A 22711-nucleotide genomic window follows, 5' to 3' on the forward strand; every position below is an offset into this window, starting at 1 on the left:
TTTAACAAAAAAAGTTTATTACCAAAATACAATATTAAAGTCAATATGTGACAAACTCCTGTAAAGCAAAATAAATTATTCTAACATTGTACAGTATTTCAGAAGGTAGTTAAAGTAGTACTACAGACTTTGCTTCATAGTTCCAAACAGTCATCTATCAGGAACACAATCCTAGAGAGAGCTTAAGGCATGCAGCTTAATGTGCTGGATAATTTTATAAAATGAAAGTCATCCTATTTAATAAGATACAGTATCAGAATTAACTGCAGTCTTTACATGTCAGTTTTCTAAATTTTTCATACTTTGGCTATAAAAGCAGTGCCATAGTGTTACAATACCTTTTCTTAAAAAAATACATGTACCCATGTCCATGAATATCAAATGCAAATGTAAATTTCTATTAAATATATCTTAACAAATGTTACTTTGAGCACCAACTGTACATTTTTTAAAATGATTAAATAAGTGCTTCTGGAAGAGGAAAATACAATAACTCTGACTGAATCCCACTCTATTTTTCCAGGCCAAGCATAAATCAGAAAGATGAAATATGCACCTATTTATCAGTATAGTCTAGTATGAATGAAGTTTTCTCTTTAGTAGAAGTATAGGCATTTAAAACAAAGCTGCAAGTTACAGTTCGTATCACAGAATAAAATCTAATTTAAACAAACAGCAAGTGAATAGTTGATCATCTGCTAGTGCTGTGACAGAAGATCAAAAAATATTTTAAAAGCTTAAAGAAAGGGGAAGACCGCAGTGTTGGTGACTTTGAAGTGTGCTTAAAAACCCTTACATAACATGCAACCAAGCCAACCATACACTTTCTAAAGCAGATAACCTGAGAAATAATTTGCTTTCAGAAAAACTAAGTCTATAATTACTTCACATGCAGAAATTCTGATAAAGTCTATGGGAATTGTGAGTGGGTAACTAATGGCAAGCAGCATGGAGACAGTGAAAAAAAATAAATCTCTGTGCATATGGGAAAGAATTATTTGTTGGCAATTTGTTAGGATTGATAATGGTTTTTAGAGGCAACTAACTCTCTACTATTTTTAGGAACACATGGTCAAAAAGAAAAAAGCAACAAGATGGCAAGGAACAACTATGAATAGATGCATCCTGCTTAGTAATCCCATTAGAATGAGTCCTGGTGCATTACATTTAATGCTGCAAGTGTGGCTTGCACATACACCAAAATTGTTAGTTTTGATTCAAGGTTACTTGCTTTTTAAGTCTTGGTTCACTGCCATCTCCTTCTTAGCTTATGAATGCAAGTTTTTCACCTTTTTTTCTTTCACTAGCTGAGCAACTTTAAAATAATTATCCCTTTACAGAAAAATAACAACATGGCAAAATATTGTTTCTGTGAATACTGACTGGTAGTTCAGCATTACTACAGATCTCGTTGTACCTTTAAGTTTTTCAACAAATGGGATCTCTGAATGAGAAAGTTGAGATATATTCCAGATAATGTACTATTTTCACATGAATTCTACATTGAAGGTAAAATACTGGTGTCAGTAAGACAGTATGAATATCCCATTAGAAGTTTACTATCTCTAATTGAATTCGAGATCATGTAAATAACTTTTTCACATGTAACACAGGAATATGAAAAATAACTTTTAACTGAAAAAAAGTATACTTACTTCACGTATGTATTGAAAATACCTCAGATATCTGACACAAAACTGCTTTGACATTATATCCTGACCAATTTGTAAAGTAAAATGTGTACTTTCTGCTATGTAATTTATAAACAAAATAATAGATATTTAACCCAAAAGAACAAGTCAAATTGAGGAAATCACTTGAAAACAAAAATCATCAAATATACTTGGAACCTTAGTGCCCTGACCCTGGCCTTCAGATTTTGTGCTGCTTCAGAAAGTTTTAACAAGACTTGTTTTCTTTTTCTGTTTGCCGCTTCCAGTCGGCGATAGCGCAATAGACTGTACACTACCTATGCCACCCTCTTAGATTTACAGTTGTAACTTATTTCTGCTAGCAGAAATGTATAAAGAAGGTAACCATAAAATACTGTTTTTCTAAGAGTAAGTAATTTTTAAGTAATGAGCTACTAAAAATCAGGTAACTGCATCCTTATGTCAGGAACTAGGCATGCTTCTGTGCATCTGCCATTCACTACAAGAAGAAACACATGCCCGAACTAGAAATTTTAAATCTGCCTGCCAAAGGGCTTCTTTGGAAGTGCTACTACTTCACTTGATAGAAGCGTATATTTCAAACAATTTAAGTAGCCAACTTTTTAAATAACCTCAATAAAGTTGCCAGGTAATTAGCCAGTATAATAATATTCCAAACTGATACATAGATGAACATCTTCTACTGCAAACTGCTGTAACTGTAAAAAACACTGTAATTTTAGAAGCTAAAGACTTTAAAAGGGAGTGATTTCTATGTGTTTCTTAGAAAACAAAGTAATCCCTAATTCCCTTTATGAATCCATATTACATGCACTAGTAAAATTTATTCTACAAGTCACTGGATACAGTTTTTGCTTAAAATATTGTTTTCCTTTTTTTCTTTAAATACGATTTTTTGCAGGAAGCTTACTCTATCTTTCAGTGAATTATTCCTACAGTTACAGCTTTGCCAGACAAATGGGAAATTTAGACAGCCAGTGGGATTTCAAAGAACTTCAAAGCATGTAGGCATTTCTCAAAATCCCACTTTGTGCTCACCTACATCTTTAGGAATCTACATAGGTTTAATCTACATCTCTTTGTGGCAATGACTGTTAATATCTTGTTCTCATTAAAAAACATTGCTCATACATACTGCAATCACCACAAATTAAAAGTGACATATGATAAGCTTTTTTTTTTTTACATAGTTCTGCTGAATGTGTCAAGAAAACCATTAAGAAACAGCAGGTCATTATTAGAAAGGATCTTTTACACGCTATCAATTCGAAGACAGCAGTTTTTTAGTTAGGATCCAATCGGACAAATAGTTATTAGCAAAATGCTTCTAGGCTCCTAAGCACCTGCTGCTCTAAATCGATAGAAAGGATAGCCGTCTCTGTTGAAGGGCAACTTGGAGTTGTAAGGTATTAAAAATAGACTGGGAAAAATGAAACGCCTATGCGTGCATGCAAGCACACACATGCCCTCACCCACCTCCCCTCTCCCTACCTTCCGGAATCCAGGCAGTGGGGTTTATGAGATCATATTGTAAAATTTTTATCTGGTCTGTTGCCAGTTTCAAAAAAGAGGGAAAAAAGTTCTTTGCTAAAATACATGGAAAACAACAAAGAGGGAGGAAGAAAAAAAGGTTTTCAATTGATACAAAGCTTTAATACCTTTGGGTTTTAAGGTACTGTACTAATGCATTATCACTGACTAGTACCTGACAATAAAAGAAAAAAACCCCAACATCCTACATTCTTGGCACCATATAGAGAAGTAACAGGTTAAAGGGATCGTTCTGTTCCCCAGTCCTTCTATCTATCTCCTAAATGATTCATCGGTCCCTGGTTAAAATATTGTATTCCTACTGAAACAAGGACTCAGGATGGGAAATCAAGTTTTGCTTGCAATTCTTCTCTTTAGTAAGTTTCTCAGGCAAAAATTAGCAAAGAAAGAAAATATTCACTCTAGGAAATCCTCTCTTTAACTTACTGCTTCACCTAGTTTGTGCTCTGAGTTGTGCTGTGGTCCTTATTTAGAATGATGTTTATGATTTCACCCTCATGTTCTTTCATATGATCGAGCAGATTTTCTTTGTTGGTAGACTCAAAACCACAAATACAGCAGCAGAAGAGAAGAACACAGTATTCTGTGCCAAGATGGGGTAGAGTGGAGTTCTTTTCTAAACTGCATGAGGTATTCATCAAGTTAGGTTTTTCATTTTCATCAGAACCTGAAAGTTCATTCGTAGTCTGGTTAATAGACTCTGTAAAAGACACCAAGTTGTCTGAACTTCCTAGTGTAGGTACTGTACTTTCATCTGTGCCTTCTAATAATGTTTTGTCAGGAAGCTGTCCTTGAAACCTGAAATAATAATAAAAACCAAAACAAATATCAAAATGTACAGTTGTTGCTTTTTGACAGGAACTTTATTTTGTATCAGAGTTGGGTCCTTTGAAAATTCTAGATGATAGGGCTTGAAATTAAATCAGACATACCTGCTGCTTTGTGAAATTGCATCATTAATAGCCTTGTTCACTTGTTCATAGTTATAATTTTGGTCACTTGCATGTTTCCACATATGAGACTTCAGGGATGGAGGATGGCTACACACATATCCACAGAGAGAACATCTAGGGAAAAAAAGTGGAGAGGGAAAAAGAGAAACATTGAGAAGTTAAATTTTATTAGTTCAGTAATGGATTAGTTCTTCCAAAAGGATAAGTAAACATAGGTACATGTAATTCCTCTTCTCGGTCCCCCTCTTCAGTTTCCTAACTAGGTCAAGTTAGTTTGCAAAGTTTCATCCTGAAACGTCAGACTATTTTTACGGTCTGAGAATTTTTAAGTTTGCTTTTTCTGACTTCTTAAACAACTAAATTAAAATCCTATCTGTTTGGCCGGTTAGAACTGTTCAAATACTGCAAAAATGCAATAGTTCTGATGACTGCAGAAACATGGAGTACATTGGTGTGGTATCTGGCAGGCAGGTAGTGAGCTCTCTTTGCCATTGCTCTGAATCGAGCAGGAGCTGTGTAATTACCACTGATAATTTTAACTAAGCTAATAAAGTCTTTCCTGGTGTAGCATATCTTAGTTTATTTAAGGATCACAGAATTGTTGAAGTTGGAAGGGACCTCCTGAGATCAGCTAGTCCAAGCCACCTGCTCAAGGAGGATCAGCTACGGCAGGTTGCTGAGGACAGTGTCCATTCAGATTTTGAATATATTCACAGATCCAGATTGAGACAGGTGACAATTTTGTCCATTGATTTTTCCATCAGCTTGGGTATCACAAGACTAAATTTTCTTTTTCCCTATAAAACACTGTCTTATACAGTAAAGAACAAAACCTTCAAGAATAAATCCTATTTACATAAAGATGTAGTGTGTATTTACAGACATGAATAACCCAAGACTTATCAAATCCCATAGGACTTTTTTCATACGTGAACATACAATAGAGGATTTTTTTTTACAAGTATTTTCTAGGATGATAAATTAGTCATTTCTGGATGAAGGAGTTGAGTGATACCGCATGACATCATTCCACAGCAGAACAGCACTCATGGTAAAGATGACATAGCTCCTTGTCTTTTGGACAAGGAAGCTATTTTGCTTAGCTACCTGCTACTTTGGAAGTCTTCAGTTTCTCAAATCACATGGAAAAGACCAGGATCAAATTTTTCTAGAAATCAAAGGTGACCTTGTTCTAATAAATCATAGCTAGGAATGCATCTCAGTCTATCTCATTCCTCAATGAGAGTAAGATGTTTTCTGCTCAAGCAATGTGATCCTGATATGTTACACTATGATGAGTCTGTTAAAATGACTACTATACTAGTAAGTTTTTGTAAATTTTTAAGACCTTTTCAGAAATATAACCTGGAAACATGAGAAGGCCTACATAAAACAGTGTTACACGCTACAGTTCAGTAAGGTTTTACTTCTCTTAATGACAGTAGGATATAGTTCTTAAATGCCTTGCAAATAATCATATACAGGAAACTATTTCTGCTCTGCAGAAGATGGTGGAGAACTGCAAAAATCACCATCACAAGTTAGGTGAAGGCATAGGACATTGCCTTGCTTATGTAGCAAGGTAATTCTGTCCTGCTGGGTAACGACAGGCATGTCCTTCTAGCTCACTTTTCTCTATTACTTGATTTGGAACGTACTATCCTGTTTTTCTCTTTTCCTTCTAATTTGAAGCCTTATAAAGAAAATGGATGCTTTCAAATATAGGCAAGTTCACTCTCAGGTTGAAAATCTTAGTATTTCTAATAAGGCTGTTACAAAATAATGGTATCATTAAAAATTGGATAAAAGGCAGACCTTATAGTTAATTTACAGATAAAATTAGGCCAAAATTATTTTTTTGCAAAACACAAAGATCAACAAATAATCTTAATTCCATTCTATATGCACATGTATTCCACCAGTGTTATTGTATGTATGATTTTTCTGTGCCACTAACACAGCTTGGTCAGTGGGTTCATAACACAGCGAATGAAGCAACAGTTCGGTGTTTGTTTTTATCCTCTTTTAAGTACAGTCTCATTTTTTGAAGTACATGAATTTACTCAGGTGATTCACTAATCAGATTTACTTTCCTGAGAACCAGTATCATGAGCCAAATGCTATTGACTGCTTTAGTATACAGTTCAAATCAAAGACACAAGACACTCAACAGCTTTTAGCCCGATGCACTGCACTTTACGATCATATAGTTGATGTATAGTTACACTATATGCAAGACATTCCCAGAGAAACAAAATTATTTTAATATTGAGTTTCAATTCTATAGCATGATTTGATCTACTGGTTGACCTGTGTTGAATTATTAAACTTTACTGTTCAAGTGTATCCTAAATTGATCTACTGAGGAAACAATTATCTTGCAGCTTTTGATAAGAATATTTCCTTGGGGATGCAGGGACCAAAGTGTGGAGGTATTCAGTAATCTTCAGTAATACTAAAAGCACTCAGCAATACTGTATGAAGTATGACAGCAGAGAAAATAAATAGAACTTAGTGCTACTAGGAACATTTGGGGGAAAAAATGCAGTGGAAGGACTTTGAAGTTGTAGAAGCAGATTTTGTTGAGAAGAAACCCTTATGTGAATGTGCTTTATTTGGATTCTTCCTATTGCCTTTAAAATCTTCCACTAAGAAAAGTTCAGAATGTTCCTGATTTTCTTTCCTTTCCCAGCTTTTATTTTCTGTTGCAAATTAGGAGCAAACAATTGCACATATTTCTGCCAACTTTCTCATATATATATATAAACCACATAGATATATGGACAGACTATAAAGGACACGCCTCACTTAAACATAATGACTATTCATACTAATTCTTAACTAGGGCAGTGTGATGCCAATCTGGATTCTAACTAACATGTATATGCAAAGACTGTGCCTAGACTAGATTATTAAACAAAGCCAGAGAACATTCCTGGGTACTGAATTTAACAATCTATAATGTTAAATGTTAGAAGTGCCCCTGGCGTGGTTTTGGCACATGCATTCTCCCAAACAATTCCAGGCAAGCTTTGGTAATTAACACGGTCCAGAAACTACTTCCAATAGGCAGTTTATATGCAACCAACCCATTCTGGAAAGAAAAAGCTGAATACTGTACCAGAGGGTATGGACATGTTTAATTAGCTAGCATAAACTTCACCTGGGAACGCCACATCAAATCTCTTTCTCTCTCTCTCTCTCTCTCTCTCAAAAAAAAAAAAAGTCACTGGAACAAAGAATGAATCTAGGAGGGACAAGAATAGAATCTGAACTCTGCTTTGTACCTTAAAAAAATCACTACTATCACAGCTTTTTGCCAAATTAGAACTGTTACATACTTGTACTGTTCCATTAGCTGCACTGCCTGATGCTCCTGGGGGTGGCGCCTCATATGGCATTTCAAGCTATTCATATTTGTGGTGGCGAAGTCGCATACTCGACATCTGAAGAGACAACAACAAGTAAACTAATCTGACAATTAACTGCTAACACTATTCCAGAAATACAAATCTGAGAAAGCAAAGGTATCTGGAAAGACTACAGTTAAAGATTAATAATATTTACAGAAGTCCAAGTGATGACATTAACTTTCAATTTTTGGACCGTGAGAATCTTTTGCAGCCCAAAAAATCCTCCCAACTTTGAGCAAGAATCACTAGGCATAGGGACTATGTTCCTTTCTGACATCTGTCTTGTACACCTCGACTGAAGTCTCTAAGCATCACAAAGTATGAGGGAGATGTGGATGCATTTGAATGGATGCAGCCCTGATGCAAGTTGCTTGGCTATGTTATGCAAAGGCAGAATATGACCGTAAGAGTTATAGAGGACACTGTATTTGGAAGTGAGTCTTGTTCCTCAAGAATATGTGTTCTACTTAATGCAACAGCCATGTTTCTCATGTCATTTAAAAGCCAAACTATCTACATAGTAATCAAATGTCTAAATTTCAGAGCATTATACCTGAACTAGAAGTCAGGGACAAGATCAACACATTTAGACCCAAGTGCCCTAAGACAAATGTGTCACATCATGCTGCCTAAATTTTTATTTTTTTTACTTCTGTCACAATATCTTTGTGTAAAAACAATACATAAAATAGTCTGGATCTAGATTTAGATCCATGGATTTAGATCCCAAAGTATTACACAAAATGCTATGCTATTCATAAATATCACTATACTACCACACAAGCTTCCTGTATATAACATATTGAAACAGAAGCCATCAAGCTCAGCTAAAACTCAGCGTATTTGTTAGGACTTTAGTTGTTTCTTTTTTTGAAATGGTAAAATGTCCAATATTTACTAAGTCTGGTCTATATTTTTAAACAGTTTGAGACTACAGGATACTTAACTTGAGATTACTCACTTGTTTTTGAAAGGACTTAATTGTGCAGTATTAAAATCCAGAAGGTATCAAATCTCCAAAAAAGCATCACTGGAGGCTATACAGTTTAATTTCCAGCAATTTTTGTCAAACAAATAGTAAAATATGTTTACAGCTGTAAAACTGGCAGCAATATAGTAGGTTGCTATCTGATACTATGAAAGGCTTGAGGAATACATGTTTCAGAAGGAGAAATACTATAAATACTGGATCTTTATGGTTTCTAGGCTGTGGTTTAAGTATCCTAGCAGGTCTGCAGATTTGTCTAACGGGTTTATGAAAAAATAATAGGAGAAGCAAGCCAGATCAGTAGGCTTAAATTTAGTATGCAGCAGTCTGTATCACCAATAGAAAATTTTCAAGGGTTCCTAAATCAAACGGGCTGGCTAACACCAATTCAGAAAACTACCATATACAAACCACTGTACAGTATCTGCTGTTCCAACTCCACTAAGTAACAAATAACAGCAATAGGGAAGATACTGAGGAGAAAAAAATAATCTATTTGTATTCCACATTTGCTCTCTGAGCAAACATCTTGCAAATTTTTGCTAGTGTTATGGGATATCATTATAATGCACAAATCAAAATACAACATGTCTTCTGGGTTTGTTTATCCAAGAGAGAAAGTCCCTGGCTGAGCTCAGCATTTCAAGGTGTTGAGTTTCTAGAATTTGTGTTAAAAAGATAGAAGTATATTAGTTCAAAAATTCTATTAACTCAGATCTATTTTCTAGCCACTAGAGAGGGACAGAGATCCACACTGAATGAGCATAGATTGAATTTGCAAGAATTTATGCAGCAACCAATAGAAAAATGCATGATTTATTTTTCTGCTACGGACCTCAGCTATAATATTACATGCGATTTTAATATCAAAGTTTCTATATAAATCCATATAACATCCTTGTAGAAAAGTTATAAAATCTGATCCTAAGTGACTGTGTTAATATTGTTTGAAACCTGTGAAAAAGATGAGGGGACTGGTGACAAGACAAAGGGCAGAATTTTGCCACACTGTAGAAGCTAATGTGCAAAGTAGCAATATGACAATGGAGAACACTTTGCAATAAAACAAATCCAAAATGAACTTAAGTGTGCAAGGAGTTCGAGAAATATATTATTACTATTGGCCAAAGTGCAATATTACAATGTAATTATTTCCCTTTCCAGACCTGAATGCTTCAAACTGAAAACAAGCTGTAGACTGCTATAGCAAAAGATGCATCCTGGAAAAGTTAGCAGATCTTAATTACATAGTTTGAGTCAACCAGCAAGTGTGGCTCCTTTAAACTTGCAGTAAAATTATGTAATTGAAATTTTTTAACAGTATCTTCAAAATTGCATGAGCAATTAAGTAACCTTTTTAGTTAAAACAAATAAACCAAGCACCTGGCATTAGCCAAAAATAATTGAGACACTTACCTATATGGCTTATCAGAGTTATGAATTCGTCTGTGATTTCGTACACCAACATAAGTTGTGCTTGTGTAGTCACATACGTCACATCTATACAGTTTCTGAACTGAAGACTTATTTCCTATATGAAACAAAAGCCATTATTTTAGAGAGTTGCATTCCGCATTGTAACAAGTTCTCAGATGATAATTTCAGGGCAATTGAATTATGAAACATGAATTAACATTTTAAAGTAATACTTTTAAATATCTACAAAGAGCAAACTGGCAATGGACATTGAGGCAATAAAGGTATAGTTTATTTACCATGCTGTTCTGCATTTGCCCTACCATTTACTGAAATTTAAAATTTTAGGAAAACGCAATCTTTCTCTCTATGCGGACACTTCCCTTCTTCCTGCAGCTGGGTTAAAATCCTGCATCACAGCAAAAGGTGATAAAATGTGGGAAATGCTGAACCCAGCAGTTTCACTGCTTTGCAGAATGAATCAAATCAAAGGAAAAGATGGGCATTGAGAAAGGACAAGTTTCCAACTGGCAAACATAGAAAAGAAAAGCAAAAGGCCTCCCAAAGCATCTAAATCCTCTTTATCATCCACGTACAAGCACACTTTCAGAAGGATCTGAGATGATAAAAAAAATAGATACTGACCAGATGTGTTAAGAAATAATTTGGAACTTCTCCAAATTACTAAAAAGCAATTGTAACAAAAATCATTTTTTCTTTCCAGAATGAAAGACTCTTGAAAAATTAATGGTTGCAGAGACAAAGGCTAATGACTAATTTAACATAGGAAAATGTGTGCCCGCAAGTGCACAGTTTGAGTATTTTTGAGATGTAAGTGTGTAGACTTAAACAGCCCTATTCCTGCTCCCTCACTGAATAATGGAACTGATTTGGTTTAAAATATTAACATTTGGGAAGAGGGATGGTATTTTTTATGTGGGTCATTTTCCCATTCCAGCCTATCATGCAGCCTTCATGCACTCGCTAAATGAGGGAATAGCAGAAACATGAAGGAATACCAAGGCTGGAGCTGTTTAAATCAGCAGTACTGCCAAAAGAAACATCAAACTAAAAATCAAAGAGTTTTCTTTCTGCGTCTAACCTCCTCACCAACCTAAGTAATTCTACCTTCCCCCCCCCCCCCCCCCCCCCCCCCAAGTGCAAGTAAGGTGCTCAAGCTCATTTTATCTTTACACCAAATTCTTACTAGCTGGCTGAACAGTCAAGCCATTACTCTCAGTTATGTATATGGGCTTTGAAGAAACTCTGATAGAGATCCTTGGAGAATTTCTCCAGTGGGTAAAGATCATTACTAAAGTACATCCCCACACCAAAATAAATATACAATTCAATAAATAACATGTGGGAGACAAAGTAAAGCTCAAATCTTGCAAGAACAGACTTCAGAAACTCTTCATGCTCATATGAAGCACACCTCCAGCACAAACAAATCATTAGTTTGTGTTGGGAAAGGGTTTACTGCTAGAGGGATACACCAGAAGATCCTAGGTGGAACAGAAAAGGGTGTATTAGCTGGATGTTTTTTAGTAGATATTGCCCTAAGAACTCTGATAATATCAGCAGGTGATCTACTTCCCAGACCTCCCAGCTCCTCCCCAAACCAAAAATAACTCCCCTCCCTGTAAAATCTAAGTTCTGATTTCCCAAATGGGATCCATCTATTCTGAATCCTGAAGAAGAATTCTGTTAAAAGCTTGTCAAGGTCAAGAGCACTGAAGTAAGTGACTGTCCAAAAAGAGGGAAAGTAGACACATCTCTACTTAGGTCCAAATACCATGAACTTCTTTCCAGTTTGGGGTAATAAAACTGACCCAAATGCCCTCTTTTACCACCTCCTGAATTCCAATTCTTTTTAGCTAAAGAAGGGAGGAATGAGACAAGCAGATTGAACTCAGGAGGAACTGTAGAATTTATCTTGAAAACAGAGGTTTCATCTCCTGAGTCCAAAATACTGAACAGACTTTGTAAAGATAATTTTGTTCCGGAGTTTCCTCTTGATGATGCTGGACTCCAATAACCCAGACTGAATCTCTTCATTAGCAAAGCAACAATTAAGAATCTTTATGGTAAAACTCTTAAGTAGACATTGAAGAATAAACCAGTAGAATGAGTCATCCAAAATGGAAGTTCAACTTTTCACTTTGATTTTTTTCCCCCACAGGTGGGCACTGAATTATCTCAAAAAAAGTTTTAGATGCATTATTGTGAGGGATAGGCACACAGCTAACTTAAACAGTAAGGGAAAATTACCACTAATTAAACTTTCACTCCAAAATTCAGCACTTTTGGTTCAAGATGCAAAGTAAGGTAGGGCTGATAACCCCCGAGGGTTATTTTGAAGAACATATAGTATGTGATATAAAATAAAATAGCAATCTGAATACAAAGAGAGTCGGAAATAAAATTCGAATAATTCTGTGTGTACCAACATAGCAGAAAAAAACTTTTGTATTTTTTTACTTTAAAACATGACACAGTGCTCACTCTTCTAGCATTCTTACAAAAAATAACATGGAAGTAATATATAGGATGCACTCTTTGCAAGTCAACCTTAAAGGAAAATATATCGGAATTTTTCCTACAATATGCTCATATAGTGAAATTTTTTTTTTCTTTAATGTAAATTATCAAAACAATTATATACTTGGGGACTTTGGAATTTATATTTCTGCAATTACTCTTTTATGAATGCACATTTATGTAGAAGACCTCAAATGAATACAAAGACACTTACTGAGCTGCAGATCTATGGGAGAGCAAGGGTTGTGTGAAGGTTAAGCTATTGCCTGCTCTACTTGAATGGGTTTTCCATCTTAAATTCTGCAGCTTTAGAATAAACTGCTTCCAAATGTATTTTTTGTTATGAATTTGGTATTTTATTGGGCAGGCAGCTTAAAACAAACAGTACCTAATGAGATTTTTAAAGCATTATGCAAACATATTATCTATTGCATAGTTATAAGTGGCTAACCACCCAGTAGCACACACTTAGGAGCAATTATTTATACCAATCACTACTTTATATTTATTCCTTCAACAAAATGCACATATATTATAATACATCATATAATCTCTCACTGTTGCAAAATAGCAGTCATGTCCCCCACCCCCTCCGCTGGCTTATTTCTTGTGGGTTTGGGGCCTTTTTTGCTTTCTGGATGGAGGATATCAGGTCTCTTAAAAGTGAGCATGGAAATGACAGATCTTTGTTCTCGCAGCAGTAACAGGTGCTCCTGTAATGCTGCTTATTACCCTATTCCTTCATTATTAGACATTTACAATCCAATCATATCCAGTGTCATAATGCTCCCTTTTAATTTATTGTACAACCATGATGAATAAAGAGACTTTTAGGACTAACTATTTCATAAACAAGAAACGAAACTGTTCCAGCTCAGGCATCTTTCACATAAACAGATGCTATGCCATAAACTTCTTTGTTTTGTGTCGCTTTATAGGGATGACATCTGTTTGACAAGAGATTGCTGTACTGCAGTGGTGTTGCAATTTGATTATAAATTGGTTCTGAAATAATTTAAGCATTCCACAGTATGAGTTAATAAAAGTTTAAAAGGAGAACTGTTTTCATTCAAGCCACATTACTAAATTTCATGTGGGGTAAACAATCAATTAAAGTGCATGGCTGTAACACTTTTATAAGATAATAATGAGCAAAAAATATTAAAAAAAAAATCTCTGAAGTAATTAAATAGAAAGCAGGCAGTTTTCGCAAACAGGGGCTCTTCTTTCATGGAAGTTAAGTTACAAGATCAGGATATAAACTCTAAAATCACCTTATTAAAACATACTATTTTCAAAAGCAGATAGGCACCTTGCTTTTCAGTCACCTTAACAGGACTTTAGCTCATAAGGTACAGTATTCCCCAAAATCTGACATGTTTCAGGCATTGCTAGGTAGTTATTCCTGTATCATGACATCTTTAAAAATACCAGTTTAAAACAAACAAAACATTGTCAGAAGTAACAGTCCAGACTGTGCTCATAGATATTTGTACCCAGCTAAACTAACAATGTTTTATTTCCTATCACTTCCATTAAAACATTCATGCTATTTCTTCTGAAGAAAAAACCCCACTACTTAATGGGGAACATTCCCACTACCAGCAGACCCTCCCTAGCCTTCTTCCTGTCTCCCCCTGACTTCAGATGGCTCTCTCAGGCTTAGGTTTTAGGGATGTAATAAGCACTACAGATCAATTTCCTGAATGTAAATGCTTTCTGCATTGATGAGAGCAAAAAGGAGTTGGGAAGGGTCATTTTACCTGAGGCTGATTAGGCAATTAACTTTTAAGTTTCTACCTTGTATACTGAAAGCCAGAAAAAGAGGCAGTGTGAGCTAAGAGAACAGAAGTCAAGAGTTAAGGATCTCATTCTATTCTGACACATACTATGTTGCTTTGGACAAATCATTAATGGTTCAAGCCATCCATCCTGGCTCATGCTGGTTAGTACCTTTTTTCACAAGTAGTTGCATCAATTTCAATGATTACTTTTGCAGTCACTGATCAGCTGTAGAGGTGAGAGTAGAACCCAGAAATTTCAACTGCAATGTAAGTACTATTATAGTGCACGTTTTCCTCTCTAAACAAACAAGAGACCATAGTTAGGACAGGTAAGAGCTATGTGCACAAAATGGAAATACTTCATCCCACAGCTCTTCGGAGGTGATATAATTACTCGTTTTTTTTCCACAGTGCTCTAAAATTGAAAAATTTAACAAATTACAATTACAGTGTTGCCTTCAGAATAAAAATGCTGTAAATATTTTCAGTAACTTTAACTCACCAGAGAAGGGGATGGATTCAAGTTGCAATAATAAATACTGGGCTTCCAGGGTACTCAAAGGATTTTAAGACTACATTTTCTCTTAAACTTCAAAATTTGGCTATTTCTTCCCCTATTTCACTACCCTAACACATTAACGGTTTGGGGTTTGTTGTTGTTGTTTTTAAAACAAACACTATTAAATTATAAGCAGATACACAGTTAAACAAACATTTAGAAAATGGATACCTACTGTTACCCTGGCAACTATTAGACACAGGTTGCATTTTTAGAATGCCTTACATCTGCCTCTCTAGGGCTAAAACAAATGACTCATTTTGGACATTACCATAATTACACAGAAATTTCTAAACACAGAATGGACGGTATGTATATGCTGACAGCAAACTACATTACCACAGTGAGTTTAAAAAAAGGCTTTCTTTTGTTTAGTGTAGGTGATTTGGAAAATACTGTAGCTGCTGAAGGAAGGAAAAAAAGATTTTGTTCTTAAAAATTCAAAGTAATACTGCATACCAGTTGTTTTCCATAAAAAGAAATACAAGGTCCAATTACAGGGGCTAAAAATGTCTTACTACCAATAAATGTCAGTAAGATATCTCAGAATGGACTATGGTAAGTTTTGCACACTGAAAAGAACATCGATTTAAGGTTATGAACAGGCATGAAAACATTTCAGCATGAATGAGATCTTAAAATCAGTTTTATACAAATATAGCAAACAGAAGTAATGTTATGAGTGACTTTTTGTAATTTCAAGTGTAAATATAAACAGTACCTTCTCTTTCATCTACTTCATTGGAAACTATTAGTTTGTTAGATGTAGCTGTTGAAAAGATATCTGGAAGACTGTGTTGTTCTCTTTCATGATTTCGCAGTTGACTCTGAAAACACAATTTCCCACATTTAAATATACATTACAAACATACACTGGTCACTTCAAATATTGCAATCATTTGTGGCATTGTTACTCAAGTATTAATGACAACTGTTATAAAACATGTGTTAATTCATATACAGATTATTCCTCAGGTAATTTTACTAGAAACAAAGCAAAGCAAAGAACATTAATTAATAACATAAAGGATTGATGAGAGTGACTGAGAGGATTATATGATTTGTGTTTATTTAGAAAATAAATTTCCTTCTACTCCCATTCCCATAGACAAGTGGCAAACAGTTCTTCTTCCAATATTATACTCCAAAAGCAGTATTAGATTAGAGGTTAGAGGATGGCTTGTGTGAAAATTCACTCAATTTTCATATTGCCTAGTAACTTAAGAATATGTTATTCCTGTTTCTACTTGCTTGGGGAGGAGAGGGGAAAGACAGACTTTTGCAACCCTACCTGTACATTTTTTCAAACTAGGACTAAACAACAGTAAATATGGAAAAATTTGCACTACCACTGCCTACAAGAGTGTACAGCTAGATACTGATGCTATCTATTCTATATTCCTGAGTACTGAACTGAGTACATAGGAACACACTCACCGGCACTAATGCTTAAAATAGCCATTATAAAAATAACAGAAGTACATTATTCTGCTCCAGTGTGTAATCTTTCAGATCTAACTTCTGTAGAACATCCAGACCAACACAACAACAGAGGAAAAAAGAAAAGAATTTCTGCTTCAAAGTGTCTCATGTTACTCCCAAATGCTATGATTACTTTTGCACAACCTCACAACTAGTGGGCATGTTTCAGCATTCTTTTAAAGTTTCAGCTATTAAGTTCTCTGATGCTTCCATTTCTTCCTGTAGTTGCTACACGTGGGCAGAAAAACATGATTTTAATACATCCATAAGGTGGTTCTCAGGAAAGTAACTTATGTGAGGAAGCAAGTTTATTTCAGTAAAGCAGAATAATTATAGCTGAATTGTATTCAGAAAGTGCTGCTGGCAATAATTCCCAATTGTAATGACAATGAAGCCAGGATGTCAGACTGAATTAGGTTAGAAAGAAGGATGAGCAGTTACTAAAAAGGTAGCAAAATAGGTTATTTAGCTATTATAGACAGGCACAGGGAAGAACTTTACCTTATAATGAAAGGATTCTTCACACTGCTTGCACTGATACATTCTTGTTTTGCAGTGGTTGATCATGTGGCTCTCTAAATCCTTACTATTGTCAGCAATGTGTTCACAAATAGGACACTGGTACGGCTGCCTCTGACGATGGACTCTCAAGTGTTGTTTTATGTAGCCCTTATTACCACTGCTATAATGGCAGAGCCGACAGCGGTAGGGTCGATCTACATTAGGTATATATTCTACTAGGTTACTTCCAGGAATATTTGCATCATTTGCATTTTGGCATTGTGCGTTGTCTTGTAATTCTTTCAAAATGTCATCATCAGAAGCGTTCTGATCTGTCCTCTCCTTCAGTTTTTCAATGACAGTGAGTAGTGACATACTGATGCCCATTTTAATTGGTGCTTCTGATAACTCTGGCCTTTCTTTCTGTATCTCAACTATTGCACATTCACTTTGGTTTAAGCCACTGAACTCCTCTGAAGGATTCTTAAGTGAGGATACCACTTTAGAATGAGCCACGCATGGGCCATCAGCTTCTCCCTGTCCTGCACCTGCATCCACGGCATCTTCTCCAGCCAGAGTCCTGAAGCTAGACCTTGTTAGTTCTGCAGCTCTGATAGGCATTGTAACAAGAGCTTCTGCAGCTAATGAGTGTAGTCGTAAAGACTCTGAATTTGTCCTTCTTCGTGCAGGAGGCACATTTTCATCAATTGTTACATTTTTGTTAGAGCTTAATTCATTATCTTTCTTCTCAGTATTATTCCATCCTATTATTACTTCTTGAATTTCACCTGAACGATAAACTTCATCATGTTCTTCACAGGTAACATGGGACTCCTCTGAGATAAATTTTTTTTCTGTTTCAATATCAGTGTTCATCAAGAAAGGCTTTTGTAAGACACTTTCTTCAGCACCTGGCAAACGCTCTACTATTACATTAACGTGACCCTTTTTGTTTGGACTACAATTGATGATTTTCTGTGCTGATGAAAGTAGGCTATCAGTTATCATATTATCCTGTTCTGTATCTGATACAGTCTCCTCTAAAACCTCTGTAGTGGGAGAATGCACTACAGACTGATTTAACATCTCTTCCTCTTTTACATTTGTTCCTACTGGCGATTTACATGACAGTTGCTCAGAATTGCAAATCTGAAGTTGCAGAGAAGGTTCACTATGGATATCAAGTTCATTGTTTTCCAAAGAAAGAACAACTGTATCCACGCTATGAGGTGTGTGAGTTACAACTGTCTCTGACAAGTTGGTCGTTTCATTTTCTTCTTCAAAGATAGGATAGGAGCAATCAACCTCCCCCGCATGTTTCCAAGCGTGTGTTTTCAACATTCTTTGCTGACCACAGGTATACCGACAAATTAAACACCGGTACATGCCATACTGCTCGTAAGTATACCATTTTCTCCTACCCATTTCAGGCATATGAGTAGACTGAGTTATATCTTTACATTCCAGATTTCCTGTCTGATCAGTCCCTGATTTGACACTTCCTTCCACTGGCCCTTGCAAAAATGAACTTGCAACATTTACACATTGCTGCACTTTTGTCTGCATACTATTTTTACCATCATTCTCATGGTAATTTTGGAAGTGGGATTCAAGTTCTTCTTGGCTTTTGGAAGCAAAATGACATTCTGAGCACATTAATATCACTTCATTTTTCTGCCCATGTTCTTTTATATGTTCTTGTAGTGTTAAGAGAGAAGGTGATAGAAACTTACATAGACTACACTGGTAGCACGTCACCTTTTTTTTGCTTTGTGGAAGACATTCAGTCACAAAATAATCTGCTTGTAACTCTTCAGTCTTTTTAGTAGCAATAACAGATAGCTCAATTGCTTTAGCTGGGATTTCACAAAGATCATCTGCGTCAAAGGACTGTGCAGAAGCATTAGGATGGGAACGTTTTTTACCTATTAAAAGGCATCTTTGTGACTTCTCACTTTCAACTATTTTGCTTAGTTTCTGGATAACATGGATTAGTGGATCAGTTTTACATTTTCTCTGATCTTCACTGTTCTGCAGTGTTGGGCCAATGACTGTTTCAGAAATCAGCACAGCCTCCTGTTCCCCAACATTTGGCATCAATACTGCAACACTGCTTCCTTCTTCCATAATACCTAGGAGAAAGGGTTTTATAAAAAATTAAAATTTATACATGCACAATAATAAAAATACAACCCTGTACTATTTAGATTTCTCCCTCCACTAAATATGGAAGCCTAATGCCACTAACTTAATAAAAACTTCCAGAATTGCTATATAAGTAGCCAATGATTTTGAGGACATTTAGTGGATCGCGTAGATGCTATTCAATACAGCTGGACAGAATAATTCCAAGAGAGCCTGTCTCCAAGTTGTAAAAGTGCAACATAAATATTTTTCAAGTATAGGCTGATTAGCATTGTTACAGCTATTGTCTTTTTCTTTTCAAGGACTACACATTTGAATGCTAGACTTAAATATACCAATCAATAGTAACTGGCATATTTATCTTTAAGTGATAAAACCATGATATGGTATGAAAATGTATTCCTAACATACATACTCTGATACACGGATGTCTCCTAAAGCAAATGACAATTTGCAACAACATAATTTACAAAAATAAGCAATTTTTTTCCTTGAAATGTTAGGAAAAGAAAGTACTTCTGGTATTTACTTGCATTAGTCATTTCGCTATGACTACATTAAAGACCTTTCAAATGTCAAATCATACTTCTTATTATAAATGTAGTTTTCTTGAAAAGCTACTAATTGTAGCTTTTTCTACAATTCTTTAATTTCAGCAAAAATCAATTGGTACTGAAGTTATAAAGAGTAATTTTTTTCTGTTTTGAGGAAAGCTAAAGGCAATAACTATTTCCACTCACACTTCCTTTAAACATATCTAACCATAAACCACAGGCAATAATGTGGTACTGTTGGAGGTTAAATTAGAAGCCAATATGTATAAATTTACATGAAAACATACTTTGTGATGTAGGCAAAGCTGTGAGGTGAGGGGTGGAGGAGCCGGACAAAAAAAAACTTTCAGTGAAATTTACTTCTGAAAAAATGCCTAAAAAGAAACCATTCAAGCTGCACTGTATATACGTGCATATAATTTATACACAATAAGTATTTTTATATACTATATATAAAATTTAGAACATAAAGAGATGCCAGATTTTTTTTCTATCAGTCGTCCTTGAAAATGTATCCCAAGTTCTTTCATGTGGATTTTTTTTTTTTTTTCTTGCAAGAAAGATACACAGGCCAAACCAGAACTTCCAGAACTGGTCCTAAAGACCCATGAAATCCACTCTTCTCTACTTATGGATTTAGTATACAGCAATATAATGAACAGATATATGAGAGTAGGTTCTATGGTGCTCCTTTCCCACTACAGAAAAATTCTGGGCAGAACTAGTCAAGTTACCTTTATTTGCCATTCAACTTACAATTCAGGTTATCATCGGAACTATCAATATCAGCAATGTCAGTATCATTCACACCTCATATGCTCATGTAAAATATTTCAAGTTGAAAATGCAGCAGTATTTGTCAACTCTGAATCATTAAGACAGACAAGACTACTCTTTTCAATGTTACTACTTATCAGTGTTTTAAGATTATTTACTTGGTGATGGCTAAAACCTACATTAAAATTGAAAAATTAACAAAATATAAATAAAGCCATAGGGTAGTTGGATCCATGGTAACTAGAAAACTAAGCTACTTAAGGCCTTATGGCTTTAGCTGGATCTATGTAAGCAGACTAAAACTGATCAATACTGCACTGCAATAGTAGATCAATTGTAGGAGATAGAAATTAAAAAAGAAATATACTTAAAACAAAAAAAGCATCATTTTATATATGAGTATACCAAAGAGCCTGCATATTTAATTCAAGTTCAGTATTGTTTTATTAACAGGAATCAAAGTATGTATCCACAGAGTTACTATTAAACTGAAACATCCAAGTATTTAAGTTTTAAATATAAAACAGCAGATGTCTCGATGTGCATTTTCTGCTTCTATTTCTATTATGTGTTGGGCACAGTATATTGAATGACTAACTCTTGTCTATGTGGCTAGGAAAAAATATACCCCTTTCATGTAATATCTCTGATTATATATTAACTTAAAAAAAGTTTAAGGTTATTACTTGAAAACCATCCTATTCAGTTATACAAAAATACTTTTCTGTTTGTTTCATACTGGCTATAATATGTTTAAAAACCATTATGAAAAGTAAACAAATGTGCTTTTTCCCCTGAAAGCAGATTTAACATTACATTAAGTGCTCAAAGGAATAATGTCTACTTGAAATATTTTCAATTTGAGAATGAGTTAAGGAAAACTATAAGCACACAGTGCTACTTTAAATTATACTGGGTACTTTTAAAAACTTTTTAAGTAATGCTAAATAGGCAAATATTTCCCCTATTTTTTCATCTGAAAGCAGCATAGAAACTAAGAGGAAAGATCGTAGATGGACCATAAAAGAAACACGCTGTCACATACTATTGCTACGTCAAAAATGAAAATAGAGAGAGTACCTTCAGACGTATTGATTTGGGATGCTCGTAGCTGATGAAAGTTATCAAGCGTGTAACTATGGTACATACGCGTTATGTCATTCTTTGTTTACAGCAAGTTTAATGCTTGCTGCTGCAGACTTTGTTTTTTAGAGGGCTGGTAAGAACTGTACACAAACACCTGGATTTTAACAACTGCGTGGCTTTCGCTAAGAACAAAGGCGATTCAACCTCCCACGACACACACAGCTTCAGTCTGGCGAATGGCTCTGCCAGCACGCACCCTCCACGCCACCCGGACCGTAATTAAAACGCGCGGTCGGGGGATGAGGAAGGGCCCGAAGGGGAAGATCCCGACCCGAGGAGAAGGCCCCCGCGCTGGAGCTGCCCGTTCTGCCCGCGCCGAACCCCGCTCGAGCGGCGCGGCAGGGACCGGGTGACGTGCCCCCAGGTCGAGGAAAACCCAACCGCCGCTTTGCACAACCGTCCCGCTCGCCGAGGCCGGTCTGAGCACATCGCGGCTCCCGAGGGCAGGGAAACTTCACCCGCCGGAGCTCCGTGCCGCCAACTGTCGCCCCCAGACAGGGAGCCGCTGCCCCGGCACCGCGGCTCGGGGACGCCTGGCCGCGGATCCGGGACCCCCTTGCCCTTCCTTGCCCTTCCCTGCCCTCCGCCAGCCGCCCCCGCACCTGCCGCCACTCCCCGGGCGGCCCCCGCTTTACACCGCGCAGGTGCCGCCGGCGCGGCCCTCCAGCAGCGGGCCCGGCGTCAACGGGGTGGGCGAGGAGCAGCGCCCGCCGCTCCGGCCGCCCAGCCGCGGGGAGATGGCCTGCCGGCGAGGCGAGGCGGTGAGGTGAGGAGGGGAGGGGAGGGGAGGAAGGCGGCCGCGGCCTGGGCCCGGCCCGGGGAAGGCTCCGCCGGGAACCGCAGCCGCCCGCGGCTCCGCACATGGGCTGCGGCGCGGCGCGCCGCCCCGGGGCCTGCCGGCCTGTCTGCCTGCCTGCCAGCCAGCCCGCCGCCGCGCCTCGCTCCCGCCCGACCTGCTGGCCGGCCGCCGCCGCCCGCTCGCCCCGGCGGCGCCGAGGGCCCGCCTTGCTTTTTACCTGGGTTTTAATGAAGAACAAAAAAAAAAAATAAAATTTTTTTTTTCCTCACCCCCGGCCACCGCTTCAAGATGGCGACGATGGAGACCGTATCACGTGACCGGCGGGCTGGGGTCAGGTGACCGGCGGGTGGACGCCGCCGCGCCGCCGCCTCCTCGCCGTTGCCACGGAGACGAGCGCGGGCTCCGCCGCGGCCGCGCCCCGCCTCGTCC

The 22711-nt window shown here is 37.0% G+C and overlaps 1 protein-coding gene and 1 long non-coding RNA gene across 5 annotated transcripts in view; one reads left to right on the forward strand and one right to left on the reverse strand.

The window, feature by feature from the left end:
* ZNF507 (zinc finger protein 507) lies at positions 1 to 22627 on the reverse strand. Of its 4 annotated transcripts, none has more exons than XM_030025840.2 (7): positions 22552 to 22627; positions 16862 to 18993; positions 15600 to 15705; positions 9995 to 10109; positions 7519 to 7623; positions 4157 to 4291; positions 1 to 4022 (listed from the first exon to the last, which is right to left on the reverse strand). In XM_030025840.2, exons 2-7 carry the CDS (start codon positions 18986 to 18988, stop codon positions 3659 to 3661), a joined length of 2952 nt encoding a protein of 983 aa, XP_029881700.1. In that variant the 5' UTR covers positions 18989 to 18993; positions 22552 to 22627; the 3' UTR covers positions 1 to 3658. The 4 variants fall into 4 exon arrangements, with proteins under 4 accessions (XP_029881700.1, XP_029881697.1, XP_029881703.1 ...); XM_030025837.2 differs by lacking the exon at positions 22552 to 22627 and adding an exon at positions 21418 to 21702; XM_030025843.2 differs by lacking the exons at positions 7519 to 7623; positions 22552 to 22627 and adding an exon at positions 21418 to 21698.
* The window catches only part of LOC121233543, a 12987-nt gene continuing 12290 nt past the window's right edge, over positions 22015 to 22711 (forward strand). The window contains exon 1 of the long non-coding RNA XR_005933215.1: positions 22015 to 22249. This is a non-coding gene — a long non-coding RNA (uncharacterized LOC121233543). The remainder of the gene's footprint in view (positions 22250 to 22711) is intronic.

This window comes from Aquila chrysaetos, chromosome 9, assembly GCF_900496995.4.
Source record: "Aquila chrysaetos chrysaetos chromosome 9, bAquChr1.4, whole genome shotgun sequence".
NCBI lineage: Eukaryota > Metazoa > Chordata > Aves > Accipitriformes > Accipitridae > Aquila > Aquila chrysaetos.